This window comes from Aspergillus pseudodeflectus (assembly GCF_044049435.1).
Source record: "Aspergillus pseudodeflectus strain CBS 756.74 chromosome Unknown BJX68scaffold_32, whole genome shotgun sequence".
NCBI classification, from domain to species: Eukaryota; Fungi; Ascomycota; class Eurotiomycetes; order Eurotiales; family Aspergillaceae; genus Aspergillus; species Aspergillus pseudodeflectus.
The window spans coordinates 65,835-80,498 of NW_027263808.1; the positions used below are offsets into that span (position 1 = coordinate 65,835).

General features: G+C 53.7%; 3 protein-coding genes across 3 annotated transcripts; 1 reads left to right on the top strand and 2 right to left on the bottom strand.

The window, feature by feature from the left end:
- Positions 1-2,263: 2,263 nt before the first annotated feature.
- Positions 2,264-4,212, bottom strand: BJX68DRAFT_240676 (uncharacterized protein). Its single transcript, XM_071040717.1, has 2 exons — positions 3,515-4,212; positions 2,264-3,440 (listed from the first exon to the last, which is right to left on the bottom strand). The coding sequence occupies exons 1-2, from the start codon at positions 4,112-4,114 to the stop codon at positions 2,550-2,552; spliced, it is 1,491 nt and encodes a 496-aa protein (XP_070897187.1). The 5' UTR covers positions 4,115-4,212; the 3' UTR covers positions 2,264-2,549.
- A 596-nt stretch (positions 4,213-4,808) lies between these two features.
- BJX68DRAFT_268584 (type I polyketide synthase) lies at positions 4,809-12,595 on the bottom strand (the record flags this gene model as incomplete). Its single annotated transcript, XM_071046126.1, has 7 exons — positions 4,809-6,228; positions 6,278-6,396; positions 6,454-6,993; positions 7,040-8,195; positions 8,254-9,774; positions 9,834-11,978; positions 12,036-12,595. The coding sequence occupies 7 exons, from the start codon at positions 12,593-12,595 to the stop codon at positions 4,809-4,811; spliced, it is 7,461 nt and encodes a 2,486-aa protein (XP_070897188.1).
- A 433-nt stretch (positions 12,596-13,028) lies between these two features.
- On the top strand, positions 13,029-14,129 carry BJX68DRAFT_268585 (alpha/beta hydrolase; the record flags this gene model as incomplete). Its single annotated transcript, XM_071046127.1, has 2 exons — positions 13,029-13,139; positions 13,221-14,129. The coding sequence occupies 2 exons, from the start codon at positions 13,029-13,031 to the stop codon at positions 14,127-14,129; spliced, it is 1,020 nt and encodes a 339-aa protein (XP_070897189.1).
- Between the last annotated feature and the right edge of the window lie 535 nt (positions 14,130-14,664).

Here is a 14,664-nt window from a genome sequence, read left to right on the forward strand (position 1 = left end):
TCGAATTAATATAACTATAGTTACACTACATTCTCTAGACTGAAAGATCTATCCCCCCCGCTGGACATGGATACGGATTCTCCACGCCGCGTGTCCTGCCCACCCTCAACGCTTGAAGCGCCCGTCCCGAACCATTCCGTGACGACCCATGGACACGGTGATACTGCCCTTCATGTAGAAAAAGAATCTCTTAGCATTGCATAGAGGATGATCCCACTTGGTCGCCGTAGGAAACAAGGAGACGTACACGAACAATCCCTCCCCGCAAACCGCCGAATGACCGCATCTCCCCCAGGATGGCTCTTGACAAATTGCGTGCAATCGTAGACCACGTCGTCGATGACGATCCCTAAGCAAGGCAGGGAAGACGTTACTATGAGGATCAAGTATATCACGTTATATCCGAGTTGAATGGGAGGGGGTGAATACACAAGTTGGGGCCATCTTTGCCGTTCTGGCGGCGGAGCTGGTCCGGGTCGATATATTGCAGTCCGTCGGTATTGTGATTATTATTGATATTGAGCTCCATATCGCTTCGCTGGGTCGTTGGGGAGTAATCTCGGGTGAAGTAGACGTAGCCTGGTCGAATAACTTGTTCGTGATGACTTGAACTGAAACGAGAGAGACCGGTCCCTCTCGCTGCTAAAAATTACCCGCTAGCTAGAGTACCCCATGGAGAGCTCTCTCTATCTACCGTCTGTGTCAGGTAAGCAGATCCCCCGCTCTACAAGAGACCACTGGAAATGCGGGGGTTGGGGAAGGGAAAGGGGGGAGCTTATCCGAGCATTACGGCTATTGCGGGAAGAGCGGCTACAGCACACCCGCACAAGGCACCTCCTAGGTACAAGCATCAAAGATATTGACCCTCCTTCCGTCATCCGAAATATTGGACTAACTCCTCCCATCCCGTTTTGTGCGTCTTTTCCCTGTTATTCAGCCGGGGGGCATTAGAAGCACGATCCACTCCTAGCCAGCATCATCGTGGACACCCCTGTCCGGGGCTGAATTACATGATTACAGTCTACAACCTTTGGGCCAGCATGTTGCCTCAAAAAGCTTTACGCAGCCTGCATTTCTGAGAGCACTTCTCACGGAACTGAATTGCACAGGGCTGCTTCGAAAAGGCGTTCGTAAAAGTCGGTGCAGTTTGGGGTACCGTGGGATCACTTGGTTTCCCCATGCCAGGAATTATACCTCAGCAGGCTGCAAAGAAACTGGTGTTGGTCAACTCCACTTCACTAAAAAGCATCGAGGCCGCTATTCGGGCATTATTCCAACCAACGGTCTGGATAGACAATGGAGTAACTAAAGTAAAGCAGTGCTGGTCCCTTGGAGCCCATAGCAACGTTGGTGGTGGTTACAAGGATACTGGGCTTGCTAATCTTGTATTGCTTTGGGTTATAGAATAACTCGATAAGTATATTTTCTTCGACCGCCTAGCGCTGCTCCACTTCGTTCCTTCTCCTTGTGCGGAGAAGGAAAGGATAAAAAAATTCCAAAAAAAAAGCTCCTCCTGAGATTGCAGCATCCGGCCTCTCCGTGAACTTTGATAGCGTCGAAGACACGAGTCACCTCAAGCTCAATGCGGTCGACGGCATGGAACAGTTTCGAGGCTTGTAGTCGACGACGGCTCGTTCTACAATCCGAGTTTACTCGGGGGTTGTTGACCTGTTTCCGTTGTCCGCGAATACGTGGAAGGAACGGATCTGGCGCGAGGGGGACGCTGTGGGCCTTTCTAGAGGCGGTTGCGCCGGCGGTCAAGGCTTTGCAGCATTAACGGTTGGTGGCTTCTTCTTTCGTCTCTTCTCTTTACTATAGCGTTCTGTTACTGTAGGGGCAAAAGTTTGACTCCAGCCGCGAAGCAAATGCCGACATGGCTTCTTTACCCCATTGATACAGTGAATGCTACAGAGGACATTGCTTCCATCTTAAGCACCGGATAGAGATAGGCCGAATTAAGGCGACCAGCATTAGCTTGATGATGCTTTACACTGAGATCCCAGGCAATAATCCTCGACCTCACTTATCATCTTTACAATACATAGGCGTTTTCAGATTCCAAATATAAGAGAGCCCGTCCTTAGTTTTTTTTCTTACGCGTGATGATACGGATCTTATTCGGCGAAAGGTATTGCGGCTAATGGCAAAACGAAGTTTGAATGTGACTTATAAACGGCAATAGGCGGGCATATGGCGCAGACCAAGGTACTAGCAGAGGCTGCAAGGAACTTTACTACACTGGGGTCAGATTAATGGCTATCACTTCCGAAAATGAGCGTTTGTTAACTATAAGCTATATATGGGCGATGTTTCTTATATACCTATTATAAATAGCTACAGCTAGACGCAGGTTATTTTAGTATCCTGCGTTGTCGGACATGCGCTCAAGATTCAACCCAATACTCATTAAATTAGGGCTGCCTGTTCGCGGGAATCTAATGCTACTTAAGTATTGCAAAGTTTTAGTAGTAGTGAAACACGGACAGGTGTGAGAGATAGAGCTATATAACCTTTACCATGAGCCCACTATCCTTGGATCAGCCCATCTCTTACGAGCACCATGCCCCGTAAAAAGAGGACGTTATGATATTCGGATGAAAGAAATCCAAGAGGGCTCCCAGCAGGACTAGAACCATGCCTGCAAGCCCCCATCCCCCCCATCTCCTTAGGGACTTCACCACATTCCATTTGTTCACCTCCCATCCTCTCCAAAGAGCAAACGTGCCAAATGAACAAAGGCATAGCACCCCAACTCGTGCTGCATGTATGATCCAGCACGGGATAAAAACAATCATGAGCCAGATCATACCAGCTGCTGTGAGCATGGGCGGAATGGATGCAATGTTCGCTAGCTCTCTAGCCCAAGCTGCCGTGGCGGCAAAGCAGAAGGACAGCAGAGACGCCAAGGCGGTCGCCCAACGGGCCCACGCCAGGGAGAAACTGATATAGAAAGCATCGAATAGTAATACTGACACCGCGGATGCTGCAAGGATATCTCTGAGAAGAGACGAGTGATACAAGGGGTGAGGAACCCATTCGACCATGTGAAGTATGCATGCAAGCAAGCAAAATCGCGAGCAACCAAACAGAATGGTTTGCCAGCCGAGGAACAGGATTGTGCGCCATGATTCAAGGACAACATATCCCAGACTATGTGAATCAAGGAGACAGTCTCGGCAGTTTTGGGTACTCATAGGAAGTGTCCAGAAAACGAAATACATCGGTCTTTCTTGTAGACGCCGCGCGGGTTCAGCAAAGGTGCGAGACCCAGCCTCGAATAGCGCCTGGAAGAGGAGCTTGCCTACAGCAAAGATGGAATTCAGGAATCGCGCGACATATGCTGGCTCTTCAGTTGGTGCATTTTCCTGACGCTTGACAAGCGCTGATGGCGCTATACCAGCATTGATAACCTTCTCGCAGAACTCGGTTTTGCGGATATCCTGAGAAGGCGAGTGTCAGTTCATAAATTCCACAAATCCCACTCACAACACATCAATGCATGCTGAGTACTCACCTCGTAATCGTGGCAAGCGCCGAAGAGCGCAATGTCATATTGCTTTTTCGAGTAAGAGTTGGCATAGTTCATCCCCACCCAGGCGCCAATGCCAAAGGCAAAGACGAGAATGAGACCTAGAACGGCGGAAACGGGCACGAGCTTCTGCACAAAAAAGGCCCATGCCTTTGATGCGATAGACGGATTGTTGCTTCCGCCATCCGCACGGTCATGGCGCTCCTGGCTGCTGGGTGTTTGCTGGGTGTGACGGCGGCGGAGTGTTGTCGAGGGCCCCGTAGGCGTGTTGCTCTCATGTGCGTCGTTAGCCGTCCGTACAGAGTCGTGCTGGAGTACCTGGAGTTGTTCTTCTGCGGCCTCGCTTGGGTCAGTCACCTGGCGATCAGAGGCCTCGGGGTTGTGAGAGGCCGAACTGTCGGGGGAGGCTGGTTCAATCGATGGTATTATCTTGGCTTGGGGCGTTCCTTGGATTTGATCGAGTAACAAGCCAGGGCTACTGGGCCTCGTGACAGGTGATCTGTTCGCGGTCGTTCGAGATGATTGACCCCAAGGCCCACCGCCGACTTCCGCCAAGGGTGGGGTACCAGTTTCACTCGAAGTCATGTCTATCGTGTGTTGTGATCGAAGGCTTGTATATACAAATGGCGAATAACGATAAAAGCACAACCCGAAAACTTGTGGTCAGGCCGGAAAACCCTTTCTATCACAGAGAGGCAGTTGCTGCCTCGCAACAGCAGTCGAAATCGCCCCATCAGGCTGAAATCACGTGGAAAATATGAGGCTTAGAGCCCGCCTGCTGATTGGTCGCCATCTACAGGGGTAGAGAGAATCCAGTGTGCAGAGCCTAATGTCTACTTATTACATGCCATGGATATATGTAGTATCGTTATTTATCATTCTTGATAGTCCAACCTACGCGCCGTCTTGACTATGATAAGAATCGTAAGAGGGTGGGTATATTCCTTAGGCTAGGAGTCTTTGTCCATACACATAAGAAAGACAAATCTGTTCACCTCCAGGCTATCCTCTAAGATGAGAGCTAGGGTGGGGGATGGTTGGTTGTTACATTTCCAGCCTCGGCCCATGGTTCTTATGTATAATGAGTACCTAGTAACGCAGCATTATTGTGACCATTGGATCAATAGCCCACTATATAAAACTTCCTCAATGACCCTAAACCCTAAAAACTAATCTACCTATAATTCAAACATTCAGGGCGCGGATTTATAGGCACAAGCCTAGCAATAACTTGATTTCAATATGCTGCCACTACACTCTCCCTATCCCTTTGTCCCCGTTACCCCCTCTTCCCCTCCTCCCCTTGGCCATCCCCAGGTCCATACTTCCCCCTCAACCTCTCAACACAAACCCGCCCCAACATCTCAATCGTCCCCCCATTCAATATCTCCAAGGTAGAAGTCTCAACCTCCAGCCTCCGCCTGATCCAATTCCGTATCTCCACGATAACCAGCGAATCCACGCCCAACGTCACCAGCGCCTTGGACACATCCAGCTCGTCAATGGGCTTGAGCATGAACTCGTAGATTTTGATGCCGATCTCGCGGGTTACGAGGGGGAGGGTTTCCGGGTGGGAGAGGATCGCTGCGTCGGAGCGGACGGCTGTCATGAATGTGGCGAGTTTGTCTTCGGTGTTTTCGGTACTGGAGGTGTTGGTTGTGCTTGCTAGCAGGGTGGATTGGATGTTCCGGTAGATGTCGACGCGGCGGTCGTGTTTCCACAGGACGCGGTTGCTCGGGTCGGTCATGGGTTTTGTCGAGCGGATGCCGAGGGAGAGCTGGCTGGTGTTTGTGTAGCCAGCGCTAACTGCCTTTGCAGTTTGCTCGTCTGGAAACTGCCGACACATGGACAAATGCAGCGCGTGGAAGAAATCCCCTTCAGACAAAAACGGCATCCCCGCGCTCCGGAAATACTCCTCGACGCCCTTATTCTCACTCACATACCCTACACCGGCCATGGCGCCGATATTCAGTACGGAGGCGGGTAGACCTTGGCCATGTCGGTAGGACACGAACGAGTCCTGCAATGTGTTTGCCGCGGCGTAGTTTGCCTGGTGGGCAATCCCGAATGAGCCGGAGACGGAGCCGAATATGACGAAGAAGTCGAGGGGGGTGTCTGTTTGAGAGAGGGCGCTGTGGAGGTTCCATGTCCCCGAAACCTTTGGTCCCAGGGGTCTTTGCCAGTCTTCGTGTGACATGTCTAGGAAAGGGTGGTCGTCGAGGACCATTGCCATGTGTAGGACCCCGGCAACGGGGAGGTGGGCGCTGCGCACTGCAGTGATGACGTCCACGAGGTTGGATACGTCTCCTTGGACAGCCTGGACGGTGCAGCCCTGGCTTTCGAGTTCGCGAAAGAAGGTTTGGTGCGAATCAGGCTCTCCCGCTGTTCGTGAGAGGTAAATCAAGTGACGTGCACCGCGCTCAACGAGGTAAGTTGAGACGGACTGGCCCAGTCCGCCGAGACCTCCGACAAGAAGGTATGCTGTGTCTGAGCGGAGATTGAGTTTGGGATTTGCTGGGAGAACCGGAAGGGACTTGGAAGCACTTGAGATGTCGAGGACGGATGTTCCGACGGGACCTCGTTGGCTCAAAATGTCAGAGACAGCTGTCATATCTGTATCTGCAAAGGCAATAGTAGAAATTGGGGCGATGGGTCTGATAGCACCCTCGTTATAGAGATGCAGTGTCTCATCAAGAAGCCTATCACCGTGTTAGCGGGGTAAAGCCAGGGAATTGGTGCCCAACGTACTCGGGATACAAGTCTTGTAGCGTAGAGATATCGACGCCAATCAAGCTTCTATTCCCGCTAAAGATGTCCGGCTCTAAGCCTGCGAGAGCGTTCGAGTCCGCCTTTCCGAGAACTATCATCTGCGGCACTATCAGCATGATATACCTCTCAGCACTTCATTCAATACAGTCACATACCTTTCCGCGCGGAGCTATGCATCTCCAATGCGCGCGGAACAGTTCAGGTGACACGGAGCCGGGAACGAGGACAGTAGCCACCCCCGTTTCTGCAGTGGCGCCCATTAGCGACGGCAGGAACGAAGCGTCTTGACACTGGAATATGTGGTCGCGAGAAACGTTGCAATGCGTAATCAGGTGCGCCACTGCATCCTCAGATGCGGCCGTGCAATAAACTTGAACCCCAAGCATCTGACAGATCTGGATCCCAGCAAGGCCAACCGCACTGGCTGCATCGTGGATCAGAACCTTCTGGCCTTTCCGGACATTGGCCACCATTGTGAGAGTATAGATAGCGGTGGAGAAGGGTAGCAGCATACTGGCTGCTTCTTCAAGGGTTAACGTGTCGGGGATCTCCACAGCCTGGCTTGCTGGAAGAGTGATACTTGTTGCGAGACAGTTGTGCGCTAGGAACATGACTCTATCGCCGGGCTTCAAGTCGTGCACCTCATTTCCTACAGCCGTGACAGTGCCCGAGCCCTCGAAGCTGGACAAAGAGTTCTATAGCGGTGTTAGCAGAGTTCGAGCTGGTCGATGGAGGACGCACCCAAGGGGCAATTCCTGCATATGCAGGCGTAATCATGACATCCCCCGCACCAAGTGGCTCTGGAACAACCTGGACGCAGTTCAATACCATTGAGCCTCCATTGCGGCGCTCCTCTAGCTGCAGGGGATATTCAGAAGTATTGTTAACGTCTGCAAGCTCCTCCGAAACCTTCGTCCAGTGATACCTGCCCACATGTACCACCCCATCTCTCAAAACATACTCATAGTCCGGATTGACCGACGCGGCTCGCTCGCGGAAATGCTCGAGTACGCCAATTACAACCGAAGCCGCAGTAGCATTCAATCCGTCGACCTCCAAAGTCGCGAGCGAAGGCGACAGCTCGGCACGAATACTCCGCGTGAAGCCCAGCGCGAGGCCGTAACGTGGATCTTGGATCGGCTCGAGCTGCGCAGATCCCATCAACCAGAGGAGCTTCGATGAGCCGAGGGCGCCAATGACCCGCTGCAGCGAGGCAAAGTCCTCCGCACTAACATCGCTCAGGAACGGCGCATCAACCTCCAACAGGGATATCACGTCCTGGTAAACCGGGAGCTGTGAGCCAAGGGTACATATATCGACATGGTAGCCCCGAGCGGCGAGTGTGTCTTTCACAAGCATGATTGAATCGGATTCATCTTGCGCTTGACTTGAATCTATCAAAAGAGTCACTCTACGAAGCCCCGGTGTTGGCTCCGTCTGGCTCGGCTTCGCGATGATATTGACCCCGAGATGATCGCGACGATTGGGATCGTCATAAACCACACACTCCACGCCCTCAAAGCCCGCCGCCTTCAGCTCCCGGTGCCACCGCTCAGGTGAAACAAGAGGCTCGCTTGCTCTTCCATCAGCCTCTCCCAGCCACCATCCTGGCAACGGGCCCATGATAAGATTGATCATTTTGGCTGCGGAGGGCGTAAGTTCCTGCAGGAAGAATCTCCCCTTTGGGTGTAGGAGCTTGCGAACATGGCGCAGTGTCCGATTTAACGTTTCTGTAGCGTGTATCACATTTGACGCAATGATGAGGTCGTAGTCTCCAGCATCGAAGCCTTGCGAGACTGGGTCCCTTTCAATATCCAATACCTTGAATTCCAGCCCGGGATACTCGGCGAATCGCTCCTTTGCGGCAGCAAAAAAGCCGGATGAGACGTCGGTGAAACTATATAGGCCTCTGTTAGCACCTGAAGCAGATCTGGTATAGGTTGCCGGTAGCATACGTATAACTCCCATACATCGACTCCCCACTGATCGACGTGAGAGCCTGCAACGCGACCAGCGTAGTTCCTCCAGTACCAGCACCAATCTCCAAGACGCGCATCGTTGGATTGGTATGCCCTGCTGTGATGAAGAACTCTGTGGGGTCGGTTCTTTCGCCCGTGAGATTGTATAGTTTCGTTAGACCGTTATCGCGCACAAACACATCCAGGATCTCCGTCTCCCCATTAAACACGCCCACGCAGTTATCCAACAGACGAGTCACTAGTTCAGCTACTGCCGCGAACTCCCCATTCTGTAGTTGGACCTGCAGCTGGTGGATGCGGGCCTGCCGATCTATCGTGCCGAGACCTGCCAGTTCGGCACTGTCAGGGACCAGCCGGTTCCCACCTGCGGAGCCCTGTTCTACCTGTGCGTCCATCCAGCGGTTGAACTTTCCAAAGTGGCCCTGATACGGCGCATTCTCACGGATCCGCTCCCGAATCTCTATCGTGACGAGGAACACATATGCTTCCATCAGTTGCAACGCAGATAAATCCTTTGGACGTACAGTCATGAGACTTTCCAGCGGGACGAAATCGAGATGCGGTCTCCAGCTTAGTCGTGCTGCGGCGATCCGGTCATCTCTGTCCAGGCTCTGAGGCTGTTGCTCGAATGCCGATAGCTTGCAGCCCTGTGCGGAGAGGAGGACGCCGTTGGAGTCAGCTATCGTTATTTCGCCGTTGATATTTCCAGACGTGCCATTTACGGGGGTGTCGCAGGCTTTTGCGTGGATTGATGCTGCGGGTTGGCGAGTAGGGTGAATGTACAAGTGCTCTATCCCCGTCGGTAACAAGATGTGAGAAAAGCGATAAGCCAAACCATCTGCAGAGGCTAGTCCAAGAAGTTGAAGGCCCTGGTCGATCGTTGTCGGATGAATTGGATAGGCCGAGCTCGTCGTTGGAGGAGGTCGGAGGGAAGCAGCGGCTTCTTTTGCGCCGGGCGTCGCAGACACGCTCTGCAGGCCCTGGAACGTAGGGCCGTAATGGAGACCAACGCTTGTGAAAATGGGATATGGCGACCGGACTTGCCTGGGGAGCTCTTGGTGCGTGGGGTCAAATTGGGGCTCTGGCACTTGGTCATCCCTGCCTCGGCTGACTTGCCCAGTGCAGTGAACAGTCCAGGCGCTGCCATTGTGCGAGTAGATGGAAAAGTCGTACCACGTTACCTCGCTCGTCATGGCACGATTCGTGGGTTTAAAGGATGTAACTACCTCGACAGTCTTTTCTTCAGCCAATATCATGGCTGTCTTGATGCTCATTTGACGGATACTAAAGTCCTCGGCACTGGCGATCTGTCGAACAGCCTCGCCTACCATGGCGATGTAGCCAGCGCACGGAAAGACAACATCACTTAGTACCTTGTGGTCCTGGAGCCAGGGTGCATCTTTTAATCGGAGCAGGTTCCGCCATGTGGGCTCGACGTCATTGCCCTCGAGAATTCGCGAGCCGAGCAGTTCGTGGCGGCGGTACTTTTTGGTTCTCCTACAAACGCGGTTATCATGAGTACTGACGGGTTGCTGGAAAGATGGTGTGATTCTTACCACTCTTTTACTGCCCGGCTCTCAGCCCAGTGCGACGTGTCATGCTGCCAGGGGTAAGCTGGGAGATCTGTCAATGTTGTAGCTCCGGGCGTCAATTTCTCAAGCCGAAGATCCACTGCCTGCAAGTATAGCTGCCCGCACATCTGCAGGATACATTCCAGGCCATCTTTGCCTCGTGTTGTGGTAGAAAGATACGTTAGACGCCCTTTGGCCGGCGTGGTTTTGAAGATCTGTCGCAAGGGCCCCGATAGCGCAGAATGTGGTCCAATCTCCAGATATAACTGGTCCTGCGACTGGTGACCGGCAATCATCGCTTTGACGGCGGGAAAGAACTTCACAGGTGACTCCAAGTTCCGCCTCCAGTAAGCCGCATCGAGCAAGGTTGTACCCGCTGACTTGCCCGTAACCGTCGACAGGAAAGGGACAGACGCGGGCTTTGCGTGCACGAACGCCCGGAGATACTCTTCATAGACAGCACCCACCTCCAGCATATGATGCGAATGGTACGCCATCCCATCTGTCTTGAGCAACCGCACAAAAACATCCTGATCATCCGCCTTCATCTGCTCAATCACGGCCTCGAGTGCTTTAAGATTCCCAGATAACGTCACGCTATTAGGTCCGTTATCGCAGGCCACTACTACGCCGTCCTCCAGATATAGCGTCGCCTCGGCACGGCCCATGCCAACCGCGGCCATTGCTCCGGCTTGGGTCTTTGGAGCGCCAGCTACCGTATGGCCTCGATAGTAAGCAATTATAATTGCTTCATCTGCGGTAATTGCTCCGGCTGCATATGCAGCTGCGATCTCTCCACTGGAGTGTCCGACCACAGCCGAAGGCGAGATACCGAGTGAGGTTAGGAGGTTGACTAGGGCGACTTGGAGGGCGGTGCATAATGGTTGAGCAAAATCGGCTTTGTTGATCTGGCTTTTGGCCTCGGGTCGCAGTAACTCCTCGATTAGATTCCAGGCGGGGGGGTGCGGGAGTTTGGCTAGTATGTTGTTCATGTGCGAGAGGTCCGCTCTGAATTGAGGGAAATGTTCGATGAGCTCTTTTCCCATTGTCGGCCATTGTGCTCCTTGACCTGTGAAGACAAAGTTGATCGTTGGAGGTTTCTGCGCTCTCTCCGAGGCAAAAGTGACGTCTTCGACATGGTCGAGGCAGAAGGCGCGGTGGCCGAGGTGCGCGCGTCCGCAGGCAAGTGTATAAGACAGGTTCTTTGCCCGCTCTGGATGGTCGCTGAGATACGTTTGGATCTGAGCTGCGTTCTTCTTCAGTGAGTCTGGGGTGTTGGCCGAGAAAACGAACAAATGTGGTCGCGGAGATGGGGAATGTCCATTCGACTGGGAACGAATCACTCCATTGGACGCTGCAGACTCGATAATGGCATGGGCATTCGCCCCAGTGATACCAAAAGAATTGATGCTGATTCGCTCGGGTCGACCCCTTGGCCACGATACTGGCTCCAGTGGTACGACCAGCCGTGCTTCCTGGAACGGGATATTAGGATTTGGTGTGACAAAGTTGACTTGTGGCGGAATTGTGCGATGCTCCAGCATCAGAACAGCCTTGATGATACTGCTCAGCCCCGACGCACCCTCGCCATGGCCGATATTAGCCTTGATGCTCCCAATAAACGTGTCCATTCCGTTTCCAAACACTCGACTGATTGCCTTTAGTTCCAGTGGATCGCCACTGGGTGTCCCTGTCCCATGAGCCTCGACAAAGGGTGTATCCAGTGCGCTGCCTGCAAGTCCAGCAACTTCATACGCACGTCGGATCATCTTCTCATGCGCTACAGGATTCGGCAAACTGATTCCCGCGCTCTGGCCGTCGCAATTGATCGCCGTCCCTCGAACAACCGCTCGTATGGGATCTCGGTCTCGCACCGCGTCGCTTAGCCGTTTGACGAGGATGGCATTGATGGCTTCGCCTCTCGCGTATCCATTCGCTGAAGCGTCGAATGACCGACACTGACCCGTCGGTGAGAGAACACCGGCCTCGGTCTGTGCGATTGTCTGCGTGGGCGTGATGATCAGGTTTGTCCCTGCGACAATGGCTGCGTTGCAGCTTCCTTCTCGGAGGGCCTGGCATGCCTGGTGGAGGCAGATCATTGATGAGGCACATGCTGCCTTGATAGTCATACTGTAATTTCCTTTCAGCTGCGCGCCCTCTCACGAGACTGGATGGTATACTACGTACCTCGGCCCCGTCAGGTTATACTCGTACGAAACCCGATTCGAAATCGCAAAATCCCCCGCCCCAGAGACATTCAGCATCCCGCCAGTCTGCTGCGGATCCTTGGCTAGAAAATCCTGCCAGTCGTCGCCCCAGGTGCCGACAAACACGCCCGTGTTGGATCCCCTCCAGCCGACCTGCCCGGCATTCTCCATGCACTCCCACACGACCTCGAGGAGCATGCACTGCTGCGGATCGAGCTTTTCCACTTCTGCTTTGCCCATGCTGAAGAAGGACGTGTCGAGACGATCTAATCCATCCGACTCGTCGAGGAAATGCCCGCGCTGTGTCCCGATGCAGCCGGGGATTTTTGATTCCGAGTAGAAGCCCTCGGGGTTGAATCTACTGCTGGGAATTGGGCCGCTGGTTTCTTTTTTGTTGATCAATAGATCCCAGAGGGATTCTGCGCTGTGGATCTTCCCTGGGAGTCGCATGCCCATTCCTACTATTGCGATGGGCTCGGGGATGCTCGGGCAGTGCCCGTTTGTCGACCCGTTCGACCCGTCCATGTCCATGTTCCTCATTGTTGCTGGTACTGGCTGTGGTGCGAGTTCAGCAATGGCTAAAACATCACCGACAGATGGACTACCATGTAAGTTGTTTCGCATGCTCCCAAGCTATAAAATTACTCTAAGCGGTGGTATGGTATGGTACTAAATAATACCAAAACCAACCATTACACGATGGAATCGTCCCCGCTACAGTAGCGAGTGCTAGTCCATGTCTCACGCCTTCAGCGGCTCAGCCACATCCTCACGGCCAAAGCTCCATATGGAAGGACAGCAGCCCTAGTCTCGGTTTACCGGTCCGTCGCCGTGCAGATTACTCCACTAGCAACCACGTATACGTACCATGAAACTTCGGGGGCATTTATTGTTGCCTCATACCTGGTCTGACCTGCCCTACAATCCAGGTCACTGATTCGCTACCCTACTCTATCCTGCTCCTGTCCAGACCATGGCGGAACAATATGAGAAAGTGCAATTCAAGACTCTCGACGGCATCTTCCTGCGCGGGAGGCTCTACCCCGCAGCGCAAAAGGGCCCAGCTGTGATCCTCAGCCCGGGTGTACGTACCCCTCCGACCAACAACCCACGCCCCCATTCACCATGCCAATGCCACCACATTACCAACTAAACCATTGCACAGTACAACGTAACCCTAACCAACTTCCCCCCCGGCGTCGCAACCGAGCTCCAAAAAGCCGGAATCACCGCGCTCGTCTACGACCCGCGCAACACCGGAACCAGCGGCGGCTTCCCGCGCAACGACATCAACCCCTTTGCGCAGGTCGAGGACTACTCCGACGCATTCTGCTACCTGACGACACTACCAATCGTAGACGCTAAAGCCATCTTCTTCTGGGGGATTTCGCTCTCGGCGGGGATTGCGCTGAGTGCGGCGAGTGTGGATCGGCGCATCGCGGGGGTTATTGCCGTGGCGCCGATTTTCAAGTTTCTCCCCGTCAAGGAGGGCGATAGCAAGCGGCTGAAGCGGCAGATGGTCAAGGATCGCGAGGCGCAGGTGCTCCGCGGCGAAGAGGGGTATGTGCTCCCGATTATGGAGAGTTTGGCGGAGATTCCGTTTAATTCGCATGTCAATGCGCAGCACCATGAGGACCTGAAGCTGAACCTGAACGGGGACGGAAACGGGGACGGGGGATTGGGCGATCACGCCGAAGCCAACGGCGAGACAGACAACAACAACGACAACGACAACGACACTACGACGACTCCTCCTGACTTACCCGGCCTAACCCACAACCCCAACGGCACGACGCTACAATCCTACCACCGCATGTTCCTCTTCGAGCCCGTCCCCGAAGCCATGGCGGCGCAGATCCACCCGACCCCCGTCCTGTTCCTCACCCCGTCCGAAGACCAGATCTCGCCGCCGGCAAAGCAAACGGCCGTCTTTGAGTCGCTGCGTGCGCCTAAGCGGCAGGTCTTTGCCCCCGGGAAGGAACACGTGTATGTCCTGCACGGGCCGGAAATGCCGGGGCTTGTGAGGCGGCAGGTGGAGTTTGTTTGGGAGGTTGTTAGGGGGGGGTTTTGCTGAGAGCAGGGCGAATGGGAGCGCGGGGTGTGTCTAAGACGTACTAGATTCCTTGTTACACTGCTTCTAGTCATGCCTATTGTATGATGTTCCAGGTGGCTGTTTCCCGGTCAGTAGACGTGGTCTTGTCGGCTATTCCTCAGCGTAAAGGTCGGCGCGGTATAGCATAAAGCTACATGAAGCTACCCCAGAAGCGAGGATTTGGCCTGGGATACCATAAAATCGGCTCCACCTGGAGGATCATGTAATGCTGACGACGTAAGCGTATAGATTAGGGCATGCACGCTTATGCAGCATCGAGCAGGGATCCCGCGGGGCTCCAGGCTAAACCGATGAAATGAGCGCTAAATTTGGGGTAAGTTGGGGGCCAACCAGCCGCGCGGAGCGAATCCCCGTTCCTATCTAAGTATGGTGACAAATACAGCCTCCAAGACATGAAGCTTCAGGGCAAGACATGGGAAACTCGGACGGCTGAAACGCCTGAAACTGTCTCGCCATTGTCGTTTCCGACCCGCTGGTGGCGTGGGCTAGCTGGAGA

Bases quoted from the DNA above. Each gene is read 5' to 3' on its own strand.
- BJX68DRAFT_240676 (XM_071040717.1), bottom strand. From the start codon at position 4,114: ATGACTTCGAGTGAAACTGGTACCCCACCCTTGGCGGAAGTCGGCGGT. The intron at 3,441-3,514 runs GTGAGTACTCAG...TCGCCTTCTCAG, and splicing joins GCGCTTGCCACGATTACGAG to GATATCCGCAAAACCGAGTT.